Source organism: Rhodamnia argentea, chromosome 4 (assembly GCF_020921035.1).
Source record: "Rhodamnia argentea isolate NSW1041297 chromosome 4, ASM2092103v1, whole genome shotgun sequence".
Classification (NCBI taxonomy): domain Eukaryota; kingdom Viridiplantae; phylum Streptophyta; class Magnoliopsida; order Myrtales; family Myrtaceae; genus Rhodamnia; species Rhodamnia argentea.
The window spans coordinates 10,738,282-10,752,448 of NC_063153.1; the positions used below are offsets into that span (position 1 = coordinate 10,738,282).

The window sequence follows — 14,167 nt, forward strand, 5'->3', positions numbered from 1 at the left end:
CCAACTTTTTTTAGTGCTGACAATAAAACCCTCTCATATCTTTCACAAAATATTGTTTTCTTTTTCTTATTAACGCCTCAAATCTATCCAATATTCAAAGAAATTACCAACATTATTTTGCATGACTGGAGTTACCAACTAATTTTGAGTTACCAACTTTCTTTTGAGTTGCTCGCCAATGTCTAGTTATTCCTTTTCAAATTTATCAACTTTTCTATTTTGTTTATCACTTTTAAACGAAGGTTGAAGAAATCCTGCGAAGCTCGCCATATCCGGTCGGGACTACAGCTTCTCACTATTTCCTTCCCATTTTTTCCTTTCCTCACTAGCCAAATGGCCACAGGAATAGAGGCTTCATCAATTAGCATCCAACTTCCGTTTATTTTGTGAAAAATTAATGATTTTGAAAAATATTTTCTTAAAAACAATCGCCTGTATCGCTTATAAAAATGAATGAACGAAACACTTTTCATCGTTCGGGATAACATTTAGACATAAATTGTCGCAGACAAGCCATGCAAGCGAATTTTTTAGGAAAATATTTTCCAAATCATTCATCTTCCGCGAAACAAACGAAGCCTTAGCATTAGATGCACAATATTGAAATACTGAAGGCACTAGTTGTCGGGGCATGAGAAGGTATATTTCGGATTGCCAATGGGAATCAAAGGGTTGGACCATGCTCTTCTTAGCGACAGCATTTCTTGTCTGTGTGTGAGAAGGCATATTCCGGAAGTGGCATGGGAATCGTGTAAGCTCTCTCTCTCTCTCTCTCTCTCTCTCTTCTCGTCGGGGGGTTTTTCAGTCTTTTTGGTTGTTGACTTTCTCTCTCTTTGACCAGTTACAAATGGGCCCAACGATTAGATTCGGCCTGAAAAAACAGTTCTGGTCTGGGTCGGGTCACTAGGGCCCTGGGCCTAGCTTAGGCCCGTTGCCTGGTCCCCGTGAGGAGGGCTGCCACCTCCTCAACCGCAGCTAACCCCTCACCTTCTCTTGCGTTTGATTCTTCTTATTAGATTTTTCTTGTTCCTCTTCTTTTTTTTTCTTTTTTTTGTGTGAAATTGGAAACAATTGCTTTGCCACGTAAGATGCCATGTCGGCATTTAACGCCCACACCAACATTTTCCATTTATAGTTTTAACTGAAGGACCAATCTAACAAAATATTACATAGTTTAGGGACCTAATTACAGGAAAAAAAAAAAGTTGAAGGACCTGATCGATGGGTCCATTTAAATTTGATAAGCTAGCGCAAAAAAAAAAAATTGCTAAATTTGAAAACTATAAGAAGGTTGGTAATTTCGTGAATATATCGGTAAGATCCCAATAAATTACCTGAAAATAAAAAATAAAAAAAATTATTGCCTATCATCAACCGAATTAACGGCATTTTGCCCTTCTTCGCGCGCAAAAAGTAACGGTTGAAACGGAGTCAAAAGCACTCGGCCTCCCTCTCACAGGCTCACACTTCCCACTTCTATCTTCTCTCTGCAAAGAAACCAAAAAGAAGACTGAATCAATCCAAGAAGTTGATAAAATTCTCAGCTTCCTAGTTCTAAGAAAATCCCCACGCACACATCTCAGATTTGTTCACTCGGAGGACAAGATTGCGGGGAAGAAGAGCAAGGAGGAGGAGAAGAAGGGGGCTTCGGAATGGTCGGTAATATTTTATAGACAAGATAGACATGGATGATTTTATTTCTCAGGCAAGTCACGTAGGAATTCCGGGACTTGAAGATGAGTGGCAAAGCGACAGTCCTCCAATTCCAGAGGAGGTACGTGATTTCTCTCGAGTATGTTTGGATATTTTGCTTTCTGGTTTGACTGAATCTTTTTTGCGCGTTTTCCGCGGTTTCCATGGATAAAGAAAAGGAAATTGCCCGTGAAGTCGTGTTCGATGGCTTGCGCATTTCGGGTCGTTCTTGTTCTCTTCTTTATGACTGCGCCAGAAACTCAATTCGAAAGAGAAAAGAAGTATGTTAGCGGATAATCTTCAAGGAAGTTTTCTGGCTATTTTCTGGGAATTAATGCTATGATGTAATTATCACAGATTAACACTTTAGGCCATCAACTACTTTTCCCTATTTGAGAATTCATGCATTCCCTGAAGACGTGGTAACTGATCTATGGTTGCAATAGTTTTAGTTAAGTGCAGTTGGGTTGATGATTTCGCTATTAGCAAGCTTCGAGTACGCCTCTCAATGTGTACTACATATTGAAAGTTTTACTGTCTCAGGTACAGATTGATGACTCTCCAATTTACAGAATAGAAAGACAACTGGGTAGGGGAGGTAATGGCCTTGTATGTGCCGGTCGACCTATAGGTCCTTCAACTCCTAGTGGTCAAACTGGTCCACGTCCACCGGAGGTACCGCCTTAAAGCTCCAATTGATTTTTCAGTTTTGCAGAGTCAATTCATGCTTTTTTGCTGAGATAATCAGTACAACACTATCTAGGTAGCGGTAAAGTTTCAGCGGAAGCATCCCAGTGGAAGCGAAGCCGGCATTCCTCATGAGTGGGAAGTTTATGAGTGAGTCACTGAGAATGTTTCCATGTTCGTTTTGTTTACATTGGATTCTAGCACATGAAATCTCATCAGTTATTCGAATCTCACATTCATTCTTTTACTGCATGTTGTGCAGTGAATTGGGCGAAAATCACGGCATTCCACTGCCGCGGGTGCATTATAGAGGGCAACAAGGTGACTATAACATCCTGGTATGCGCAATTCCCTTTGAAGAACGATTTCAAATTTTTTCTCAGATGCTTAAGTTTTTGATGATCTGCCTCGCATATGCAGGTCATGGATTTGCTTGGACCCAGTTTACATGCTCGGTTGATCGATAACTGTCCATCGTATGTGCCCTCTTGAAGTGCCTACTCTATGGTTTCTCTTTGAAAATCGAACGTTGTATCAGGTTATGCATCTTTGTTATACTAATTCTTACCTTTTCCATTGTTTCAGCATGCCATTGGCGGCAGTTGCTTGTGTTGCTGTTGAGGCGATCTCTATTTTCGAGAAGCTGCACTCTAGAGGGTAATGGACGGCGATCTTCTGATTTCGTTTCTGCTTTTCAATGTCCATCAAGTTGTTCCCTTTGTCGGAGTATCTGAGTTGATTTCAGGAAACCAGTGTCTTTTCTTGGCAGGTACATTCATGGGGACGTAAAACCTGAAAACTTTTTGCTCGGTCCTCCAGGAACTCCCGATGAGAGAAAATTGTTCCTGATCGACCTTGGATTAGGTTATCTGCAAGTTGCATATACAGACTTATATCATAAGAAACCGAAACTAGAAAACAATCTGTCTCATTGTTGTTTCATCATCTGCAGCTGTGAGATGGAGACATCATTCGAGCAGTTCGCATGTTAGGTACCATCAATCTCCGAACCAATTCAGGTGGGGTTCAAGTGGTTTTTATCATCTTTACAGGCAATGCCCCGTCCAATGAGCCTTCACTCACCAATATACAACAAGTTAACTATTTGCTGCAGAGGAACGCTTCATTTCGCGAGCGTGCATGCTCATCTCGGTAGAACGAGTAGCCGAAGAGATGACCTGGAGTCACTGGCATACATGCTTGCTCTCCTTATCCGCGGTCATTTGCCTTGGCTTGGATTTGAGGTTTCAATGTGCTTAAAACCAGAGAAGATGATTTTCAACCTGACAGATGAATCTGCCTTTCTAATTACTGCCGCTGTTTCAGGCAGAGGATAGGGTATGCAAGAAAAAGATGGCCACTCCTTTGGAAGCTCTATGTCACTCTTGCCCTCCGCCTTTCCTGCAATTCGCTGAGTTTGCGGTAAACTTGAGATTCGACGAAGATCCAAACTACGCAAGATACATCTCCCTTTTCCGTGGGATCATTGGTGAAAACCCATATGTTTGGCCTGTGAATGCTCATGCTGCTCAGGAGGTACCGTCTTATTCATCTAAATATGCGGGTTTCGTAGCTTCTCGAGAAGCAAGATGTTTGTCAAATACTCTGATCGGAACTCGTTCTCTATGTGAGCCATATCATTCTCTTGTTTTGACATGCATTTGTCAGTCAAATGAAGGCGACGTGCTACCAGAGAGCCCCCTATCGCGAAGGGGACTGAGGAGATCACGATGGATAAGCATTTTCCACTCACATCCACCCATTAGGCAAAGGTGAGGACTTAGACCGACTTTACCTTGAGTCTGTTTACAGATCATTATGCCTCGGTTATTGACTTTGATTGTCCTGGAAGATAAAGATGAAGTGCTCATCATCTCATCCACATCTTATTCTGGGTAGGATTTGCTACAATGTGGACGATGTGGACCTACCTCTATGCATCGAGGAGGCACGTGCGGATGGAATGTATGTTAGCAGTGTGGCTTCCCACTTGGATTTGTGGGCCGTGGTAATGGATTCCGGCACTGGCTTCACTGATCAAGTTCATACTATTGCGCCCGACTTTCTTCCCCAGGTTGCACTCGTGCTGCCTTAAATTGGACTTTCATCTCAAAACGGTACATCAAGCCCCATCGACGGGATCCCCGATTGGGCGTGACTTGACAGCTTATTTTTTGTTGTTGAAGGGCTGGATTAGGAGACAGTGGAGGAGGAACTACCACATCACTGCAATTGCCGGAGCAGATAATGGTAGCCTACTAGTTATAATGTCCAAGGGTTAGTCAGTGAATGACGCTTTAATCTCTATTTCCAGCAACAGCTATTGTTTGTACCTCATCGGTAATATGAGCTCTTCTTCATTTTACCGAATTCAGGGCCTCGCAAGTGTTGGCAATGTTACCGTGTCACCGGCACATTCCCTTACAGTTGGATTAAGAGGAAATGGGCGCTTGGTACTTATGTGACCGCCATGGCCACTGTGGGACAAAGCTGGGTAGTCGTCATGTCCTCTGCAGCCGGATTCGTCCGCCAGGTTTTGCCATTCTTCTGTGGTTCCTTTTTCTTCTTCTTTCCTAGATTTCTCTTTCGAAGTGTCTAGAACTGGAAAAACCAATCTGATTTTTGTTTCTTACAATGAACTTTAAGGTTGTAGAGCTGGATTTTCAGTACCCGTTTGAGGGAATTTACGAAAGGTGGAATCAAGGCTACTTCATCACTTCGGTTGCAGCAACTCCGGCTCAGGTAGCTTTTGTCTTCAGCATTCCAGAAGAAGAAGAAGTGCCGGTAAGAGGATCTCAAGAGGCAGTCCAGACTTCACATTTTCCCGAAAGAGTAGTGACGGTGATTATTTTAGGCCATTTTACGAGCATCTAGCTTTTGGTTGCATTGCTCTGATACTGTGAGATTCATATTGATTCTTATTCTCATCTTTTGCAGGAGAGTTGGACTAGGAATTACTACATGTCCCTTCTTTGCTACGGCAGAACTGTTTCGTGAACCACCAAGTATGGCGCGTGCATTTACTTGCGTTAACATGCTTTTTTTTCCATTTATATCCCGAGTTATGAGAAGCAAGGGTTAACAAGCCACTGATCGATCCTTGTACAGATATGAACCCACTTCCCCTGGTACTGTATATAATTGGTTACTGACCAATTCTTGTTTTCCTTATATGCATGTTTGCATTAAAGTTTCATGCATTTGTGATGCTTCTGAAACATTTCAAGCAAACCAAAATCCGACAATGAGATCGCTCTGCTGATCAATTACCTTAGTACTAGTTGAGACTTGTGTTACATTACATGACTCAATCTGCTGTAATCCGATAGAATGAATGACATGCTGTATGGAAAACTTTGGACTATAATTACAGAGCCAAGTTGACAGGAGTCTCAGAAAACGTGTTTCTTGAAGTCCTTATATGGATCTAAAAAATCTTATGATTTAAGATCTAAACCTTAAGGAACTGTCCCGAGCTTAAATAGGATCTTGAGAGATGTCCGAAGTTGATTGCTACAATCATCGGGACTCAATCTTGCTTGTCGATCCAGTTTGATTTGGGGTTGTAGAAAGCAGTCCAGCCAAAGGACCATAAGATAATAACTTTAGCGAAGACATCGATTTCATAACAGAGGCTGACCTAGGATTTGTCCTCCCCTCACCTATAATTGCATGCAACCAGACAAAAGTTCATGAATTTCCCAAAATTGGACACTGTTCAATTACGTGAATGATCAGTGGCTACTTCCTAAAAAATAGGGGAAAATTAGATGGCAAAAGTTTGTACGTAAAACGTGACAAGCAACTCGTGAAAATGAAAATGCCGGAGATGCGTGCTGCCGCGTTTGGTAGTTCGCGAAATAGTTCAGCTGTAGCAAAGAAGAGAAATATAGTGATTCCCAGCCCACCCTTCCTGCAAAAAGATGAGAGAAGTCAGAAGCCACAAATCACCCAGAATCAAAGTCAGTTCAACCAAAGCTATATGCTTGTGATTTCGAGTCCCTAGACTCTGCAAACGAATCGAGCAAATCAATGAAACAATAGCATTTGCTGCTTGGAATAGAAATCAAGCATTATCATTCACCGACTTACCCTTGTACATTATAACTAATAACCAGCCGCTATAGACTCCAGCTACTGCAGTGATCTGGTAATTCTTGTATCCGCACAACTCTTCCCAAACCCAGTCCTTCAAACAACAACAAAAAGCCGAGTCAGGTTCCCAGCCCAATGCGGCTCTTCGATGCACCAGTTCAGGTCCACATCTTGCACATTGGAACAAATCCTATGAGAAAGAGATGCATTTGAAAATTGAAAAATTTATAATTGAGGTGTGATGATCCGAGGACAAACTCAAGGTACCGTAAAAGAAGAACATGTGAGGCATAAGTCCTTACATCTGCAACATGCGTGGATGTGGATCGAAAATGCTTATCCCTTGTGATGTGCTCGACCCTGTTTGTGTTGGTGCTCTCTGTAGTGGCTCGTCTTCTTCATTTAACTGTGCACGAGCGTGTTGGTAAGCTCAGATTAAAAAGTTTGCAGACATCGCTTGCTTCTTCAGGGACCAAATCTGTCAATTGTGAGGAATAAGATAGTTACTTCCTGAGCAGAGTCAGCATTGACAGGTCAAACATGCAGGTTTCGACCCACCATCCGACAAAAAACAGAAATGTATCCTGCATAGTTTCGTTCTAACCTGAAGTCCAAGTTCCACACCAAATTGGTGAATCGCAGGAACGGCCAAGGACGAGCTGCACAGAGGTCCTGGAGGAGTAGCCATCTTTTTGTCGCAAACAAGGAAAGGCCTACCGTCTCCCCGAAGCTGACCATAGTGGTTAAGAAGACAGATAACAATGCTCGAGGGTTTTTAAGAACCATCTTCTCTGGTTCTAAGCAAATTGCGGCGTGAAATCCCATGGCAAATGACCATGGAGAAGAAAAACGAGCCAGTAGCACAAGGACTCCAGGTCATCTCTTCGGCTTTGTTCTACCAACAAGAGCATGCACGCTTCCAAATCGAGCCATTCCTCTGCAACAAGAGCCTGCACACTTCAGGTTGTTTTTATTCTGTTGAATGTAAGCGATCATGAGACAAGGCAGGCATATCATATCACGTATATAGACGATAGAAACCACTTCTACCCAACCTGAATTTGACTGGAGATTGATGGAACCTAACATGTGAACCAGTCAAATAATCTCCCCATCGCACAGCTGTCATAAATGATAAAACAGAGAGACAGAAGTAATCTTTGTTCTTAGTTATTTTTACTTCATTAAGATATAAATCTTGACCTAATCCAAGGTCAACCAGAAGCAACTTTGTCTCTTCAGGAGTTCCTGGAGAACCAATCACAAGATTGGCAGGATTTCTGTCCCTGTGAATGTACCTGCCAGGAACGCCCAAGGATAAGCGAAAACTGAAATGGTACTAACTGACTTACAAAAGCGCTTCACCCAAGTATGCAAAGAATGTCGGGAAGCCTGGTTTTTGCGAGAATCATAAACTTGACACTTCGATGAAGAAAGCGATAACAGACATCGAGAACAGAAATGAGATTGTAAAATCGATCGGCCATTACCCTCTAGAGTGCAGCTTCTCGAGTACAGAGATCGATTTGACACAGCAAGACAACTACCCTCTCCAGTGGCATGGTCAGTCGAAGAAAGGGAAGGGCTAAATATCAGAAAAAGCATAGAATCTGATACAACTGCTCAAACTTCAAAGAGAAACTACAGCTTAGGCACTTCAGGAGGAAACTTAAGCTGGCCAGGTTTTAGTCAGACTTGTAAGCCCGGTCCAAGCAAATCCCAGACCTGCTAACCGTCAGGGTGTCTTCGCTCAAATCTAACACCACCTGGACAGTGGCGTAGTTAAATTCAAACTGCATGTGGACCAGTTTGACCCCTTTGAAGTCGAAGGACCAACGGTGTCGAATGCCATGAACTTGTCTGAAAGTTCCCTCCCTGGTTGTCCTCCTACTCTGCAAATCGGAGAATCACAGGTCTGAACCTGAGAAAGTGGAATTTTCGGTGCTTAAACGTTCATGGTGTAGATGAAACTTGCACATTGAAATTGTTGAACCGGCTGCATTGTAACAGAAAGCGTAAAGACTTGTCGGTAACATGTTCTTGACAGGATGAACGAGTTCTCAACCGGAGCATAAGTAGTTGAAGACCCACGTTGGTCTCACAAGACTCGAGCCTCCTCCTTCACAATCTTGTCCTTAGAAATGGGAAAGAGATATATCTCTTCCTTCTGAACCGGTCGATTCGTCTTTGCCTTGGTCCAAATCGAGTTTTTGGTTTTCTTTGGAGAATGGCTGACTCATTTTGACTTCAGTTGACCGTTATAAGACGTCAGTGGCAATTTCCAGCAGAATATATCTTAAACCTTCTTACATTTATACCGATTCAGTCTATTCGATCAATTTAGATCAAAAACACATAGACGTCGGTCTTCCTAGGTGGCACGGCTGACGCCGACGCGAATATTTTTGTAATCTTTTAATAATTTTTTAATTTTTAATTTTTCTTAATTTTAATCTTTTCCTCCTTTCTCTCTTTTCTTTTCACCAGGGGCCAGTTCCCTCTCGTCAGATTTGGCGAGGCTTGACCCTTGCACGGACCAGGGCAGCCATGCCGGCGCTCGCCCTCACCCAAGCGGAGTTTGAGTGCGGGCGGTCGGTGGCATAGAGGATTGCTTTGTGTCGCTTCCTCCGTCGCTGATATAGACCTTCCGGCAGTCCACACCTTTTGGGCTCCTTCCTCACCTCCTCACCCTGCTCTGCTGCCTTCGCACTCGCGACTCTTGTGTCGTCGCTTGGTTCGGTGCTACGTCTTCATCGTCGCCCAGACGAAACCTGGTGAGGCCAATCCTCACCGAAGTGACGCCAGGTGAGGGAGGCCTTGTCGGTGCTTACCTTCGCCGGCCATGCCACGTGGCCCATAAAAAAGAAACACGAAAGAAAGAAAGGAAAAAAGCGAGGAAAAAATAAAAAAAAATAAAAAAATATATACGGTAGCATTGGTTGCGCCATGTACACATCCGCATCAATAATTTTCAATCTAAATTGATCGGATAGACTGAAGCGGTATTAATGTGAAAAAGGTTTAGAACTAAACGGCAATTTCTAATTAAAACTATGCAAGTTGATAACCATAACTCAGGGTAGATCGGTCATTTTATTGAGGACCCCCTCGTGCATTGTCCCAATCAATTATAATAAGCATTCAGACGTCAACCGAAATAACAGCATTTTGCCCATCTTCGCTTTCAAAAGTTCGTTTTTTCCGCCAAAACAAACAAGACTCATCTTGCACTGCCCCACTCATTCTCTTCAAGAACCCAAATCATTCTTTCAGAGAAAAAGAAACAAGAACTTGAAAGGAATAACTCTGCTTGATCGTGCCTTTCTCTTCCAAAGAAGATCTCCTCCGTATCAACTCAGGCCGACACCAGTGGAGACGACTGCAGTTCGAAACAGTCAAGAGTAGGATTAAAGCTGGGTCGATATGGATCAGTCTAGAAGTCAGAGTCCTAAAGGCAACTCTCCTCAAATCCCAGAAGAGGTACTTGCATTGTTCTTTGAAATGGGGGGTTTGGTAGAGGACGTATGAAAATGCAAGTCAGATCACATGTTCAATAGTTCCCAAATTTTGGGCTATTCTTGCTTTTAGGTCTGAGGAATTCAAATCCCAAGGGAACCATCAGTGTCGTTCTTGATTTTGTGTTCATTCAGCAAAATTAAACAGAGCAAAAGGGTCAAACACGACAAAAATTTAGGTGGGTCGTCTTCGGCTATTTCATCGGCTGGACAGAAAAAGGGGAAATTTTCGTCTATTTCAGATTTGTGTTTAAAATACCACGCCAAGTTTTATGAATTGAGTTTCTGTTATCTACTACGTTTGCCCCATTTGAGAAGTCAAATGCATGACAATCTCAGATTATATGTTACCGACACTGGTAAAATTTGAGAAACGATGCAATCGGTTCAATAATTCACCATGCAAGTTCCAAATATGTACTGAAAATATGAATGTCTCAGGTTCAGATCGGCGATTCTCCAGTGTACAGGATAGAGAGAAAAATGGGAGAGGGATTTTTACAGCAAGTTTATGTTGGGCGAGCCATCAGTCCAACTTCAAATCATCAAGCTGGTGTGGAAGCAACAGAGGTATGGCCTCGAGCTCTAATCCATTCATTTGCAGATAATTCAATGCATTGGCTTCGTTACCCAAACTGATTTAAGGCGTCACTGTCTAGGTAGCCATAAAATTCGAGCATAAAGACTACAAAGGAGATGAAGGTGGCATCCTTAATGAGTGGAAAGTTTATGAGTGAGTCTTCTAGTATTGTTGCTATATTGTGCTCTTGCAAGTGAAATTGGGTTAGGGTGTTGATTTTCGCATCTGCGTTCTGCATATTGTGCAGAGATCTGGGTAAAAGCCATGGCATACCACTGCCACAAATACATTACAAGGGGCAACGAGGTGACTATTATGTCACGGTATGTGCATTCCCTTCGACTTGTATTTTGTATCTTAGAATGCGAAGTTTTTGATGATCTTCTTCGTATATGCAGGTCATGGATTTGCTTGGACCGAGTTTACTAGACTCTTTGGTCATCAACTGGCGAAAGTATATTTTCCGGTGAAGTTAACAGCTTTTACACTGTCTGCTCTTCAAGTTCTCTTAAAGAATCTCTGATTCTCTTTCAGCTTCTGATGTTAGCTCCTTCCTTACTACTTCAGCCTTCCATTGGAAGCAATTGCATGTATTGCCGTTGAAGCAATCTCCATACTTCAGAAGCTGCACTCTAGAGGGTAATAGCTGACTAGCTTCCAATTGCATGTTTGTTAGCATTTTCTTTATCAACTGGTCAATCTCCATATTTCGCTGGTCTGACATTTTGTGACGTTTCTCATGTATCCTTCTTATCCGGGCAGGTACATCCATGGTGACATAAAACCAGATAACTTTTTGCTTGGCTCTCCAGGAACTCCTGAAGAGAAGAAATTGTTTCTGACTGGCCTTGGATCTGGTATGCGCCAATTCTTAAATTTGCAGCTACAAGATGGCGAAGGAGAAATGCATATGTCTCATCGTTTATTCACAACTTGCAGCTACGAGATGGCGAGATCGCTCCACTAGTTCCCACATTAAGTACAACCAAACTCCAGATGAATTCAGGTTCAGTCAAAATGATGTGAGCATCTTCATATGCACATACCACATTCCCTCTCAAGTAATTACTGTTCCATGCACTACAAAAAAATTTCTTGCAGAGGAACAATTCCATTTGCAAGTGTGCACACTCAACTTGGTAGAACAAGTAGCAGAAGGAACGACCTAGAGTCTCTGGTTTACGTGCTCGTTTATCTTATCCGGGGTCATTTGCCTTGGCAAAGACATGAGGTTTCATTTCCTATTCCAAGAGAAGACTTCTTGAACCACACACCTGTATCCCGTCTTTTGATCGCCACAGTTTTTTCAGGGAGAGGATAAAGCTTCCCTTGTTTGCAAGGAAAAGATGGCCACTCCTCCATACACCCTGTGTGGCACTTGTCCTGAGCCTTACCTGCAGTTCGCCACATTTGTGCTTAATCTGAAATTCAATGAACTACCACATTATGCTAGATACATTTCCCTCTTCCATGAGATCATTGGTAACAATCCATATGTTTGGCCCGTGCACACCGGTGTCTCTCAGGAGGTAGCATTCTGTTCCTGCAGAAAGCAATAGATGTCAATGAAATTTCTAATTGAGCCATGTCATTCTCTTTCATGTGATACGACGTATCAGGTACAACGCAAGCGAGTGAGGTTAAATGATGACGAAGACCCATCAAAATTACGAATGGGGTTGAAACTAACACAATGGATAAGCGTTTATGATATGTATCCTCCAACCATGAGGCAAAGGTAAGGACTTGCATTTCAGATTTACTTAACTTTTCTGTGGTACCTGAGTTTATTGATAATCTTCCTCTTTCTTGCAGATACTTCTCTAATTTGGATTATGCCGACCTCCTCTTACACATTGAGAAGGGACATGAGGAGGGAATGTACATCACCAGTGTGGCTTACAGTTCTCGCTCTAAGTCATGGGCCGTAGTAATGGATAATAGCATCGGCTACACTGCTCAGATTTATACTTTTTCATGCGGCTCTCTTCCCAAGGTTCTGTTTGGAGCGGCTTTACTTTGGAATTTCATAGATAGATCCCAATAGTTGTATTAGACCCGTTAGAGTCGAAGATACATCAACCTCTTACAGTGGACTCTTCATTAGGACTATCTTGACTGCTTATTTCCTTTTTTGAAGGAATGGATTGGGAAAAAATGGTCGCAGGACTTCTACATCACTGCAGTGGCTGGAGCAGATGACAGCAGATTTTTAGTTATAATGTCCAAGGGTCGGTCTGTGAATGCTTAATTGCTATATTGATGACTCCTTAGTGACGTTGTACTTTACCATTTACCAGTTTTTCTTGGTATGCACATAGGGCTCCAGAGTGTTCGGCAGGCTTACATTGTTGCTAGTCCGTTTCCTTTCGATTGGATCAAGAAGAAGTGGGCAGAAGGTCTTCGTGTCACTTCCATGGCCACTTACTGGAGGAATTGGGCAGTAGTTGTGTCCAAAGGAACCGGATTTACTGACCAGGTTCTTCTTTCTTATTCTCCTTTGCAGAGATCAGCCGATTACTCCTCATTTCAAGATTTTCCTTTGAAGTGTCTGGAACCTTAAGATATTGCTCTGATTTGGTTTCTTGCGCTGAACTTTTAAGGCCGTAGAGCTGGACTTACAGTATCCGGCCGAAGGCATTCGTGAAAGGTGGAAGCAGGGCTATTACATCACTTCGGTCGCGGCCACTTCAGATGAGGTTGCTTTTATCTTTAGCAAGATAGGAGGAGGACCAGCAACTGCAAGTGTAAAGCAAGAGACGCTTCTGACTTTCGATTTTCCTGGTGATAGTAAGATCGAGGTGATTATTTTGGTCCTTCCACAAAGCATCTATTTGGTTGTTTTAGCTCTGCTTCACCAAGTACTTGTTATCATCTTATGCAGGAGGAGAGGGCAAGGGATTCCTATATTTCTTCTCTTTGCTATGGTCGAACCATTGCTTAAGCTACCAAATGTATGTACCGATAAAGGATGTCTCAGCGAGGGACACGACCGCTCTGCATGCGTGTTTTTCCATCTATTGCCCATTTCATAGGACGCAAGTTCAACAAGTCGTTGATCAATCCTGTACAGAGTCGAATAATAGCCACTTCCTCTAATACGATATGGAATTAATTGTAGCCTCTTTGTCATACTTTTGTGCAGGAAGTTTTTAGTATTGATCCTGAAACTTTTCAAGCTTAACAAACAAACAAAAAAGAAAAAAGAATTAGGTCTACATTTGGTAAATTAGGCCAAAAGGTAACCAACTTTTCTGCATGAGACGCAACAGTTCATGACAAATTTTGCAGAACGCGTTGTGCCTTGATTGTATGGATTGTTGGTCTTGGATGATTGAAGTTTCAGAAACAAGATCAGCCAAACAACCTTGAGATAGTTTGTAACTTCAGCGATAACACGTCGACTTTGTATCAGCGAAACCTCAGGTTGACCTTCTATATGCATAAATGCAACTGGACAAAAGTTCATGAATTTCCCAGAAAGTTCTGCACTATTTTTCTACTACTACTTAGCAAGTTAGAAAGTAAAAAAATTGTCAACCGGCTTAGGAACATCGGGGTGGGAAGGAGCTGGCATCAAAGTAAGTATATATACAGA

General features: G+C 42.4%; 2 protein-coding genes across 2 annotated transcripts; both read left to right on the forward strand.

Annotated features, from left to right (window-relative positions):
* Positions 1-1,480: 1,480 nt before the first annotated feature.
* On the forward strand, positions 1,481-5,407 carry LOC115726988 (casein kinase 1-like protein HD16). Its single transcript, XM_048277694.1, has 16 exons — positions 1,481-1,774; positions 2,236-2,367; positions 2,456-2,529; positions 2,642-2,717; positions 2,800-2,855; positions 2,965-3,036; positions 3,149-3,243; positions 3,332-3,398; positions 3,494-3,623; positions 3,706-3,915; positions 4,048-4,151; positions 4,279-4,453; positions 4,566-4,656; positions 4,755-4,912; positions 5,026-5,220; positions 5,317-5,407. The coding sequence occupies exons 1-16, from the start codon at positions 1,685-1,687 to the stop codon at positions 5,374-5,376; spliced, it is 1,785 nt and encodes a 594-aa protein (XP_048133651.1). The 5' UTR covers positions 1,481-1,684; the 3' UTR covers positions 5,377-5,407.
* Positions 5,408-10,405: 4,998 nt separating this feature from the next.
* Positions 10,406-13,695, forward strand: LOC115726986 (casein kinase 1-like protein HD16). The gene is made up of 15 exons (XM_048278164.1): positions 10,406-10,559; positions 10,649-10,722; positions 10,817-10,892; positions 10,968-11,023; positions 11,137-11,208; positions 11,332-11,426; positions 11,509-11,575; positions 11,671-11,800; positions 11,880-12,103; positions 12,182-12,307; positions 12,385-12,565; positions 12,710-12,800; positions 12,891-13,048; positions 13,173-13,370; positions 13,454-13,695. Exons 1-15 carry the CDS (start codon positions 10,422-10,424, stop codon positions 13,511-13,513), a joined length of 1,746 nt encoding a protein of 581 aa, XP_048134121.1. The 5' UTR covers positions 10,406-10,421; the 3' UTR covers positions 13,514-13,695.
* The last annotated feature ends 472 nt before the right edge of the window (positions 13,696-14,167 follow it).

What these genes read in the sequence shown, in the direction of transcription:
- LOC115726988 (XM_048277694.1), top strand. Translation starts at nt 1,685, where the DNA reads ATGGATGATTTTATTTCTCAGGCAAGTCACGTAGGAATTCCGGGACTT. An exon ending in ATGCTCATGCTGCTCAGGAG is followed by an intron (nt 3,916 to 4,047) that starts GTACCGTCTTAT and finishes TGCATTTGTCAG; the next exon opens with TCAAATGAAGGCGACGTGCT. An exon ending in CGCCCGACTTTCTTCCCCAG is followed by an intron (nt 4,454 to 4,565) that starts GTTGCACTCGTG and finishes TTGTTGTTGAAG; the next exon opens with GGCTGGATTAGGAGACAGTG.
- LOC115726986 (XM_048278164.1), top strand. Translation starts at nt 10,422, where the DNA reads ATGTCTCAGGTTCAGATCGGCGATTCTCCAGTGTACAGGATAGAGAGA. An exon ending in CCTCCAACCATGAGGCAAAG is followed by an intron (nt 12,308 to 12,384) that starts GTAAGGACTTGC and finishes TCTTTCTTGCAG; the next exon opens with ATACTTCTCTAATTTGGATT. An exon ending in CTGGTGATAGTAAGATCGAG is followed by an intron (nt 13,371 to 13,453) that starts GTGATTATTTTG and finishes CATCTTATGCAG; the next exon opens with GAGGAGAGGGCAAGGGATTC.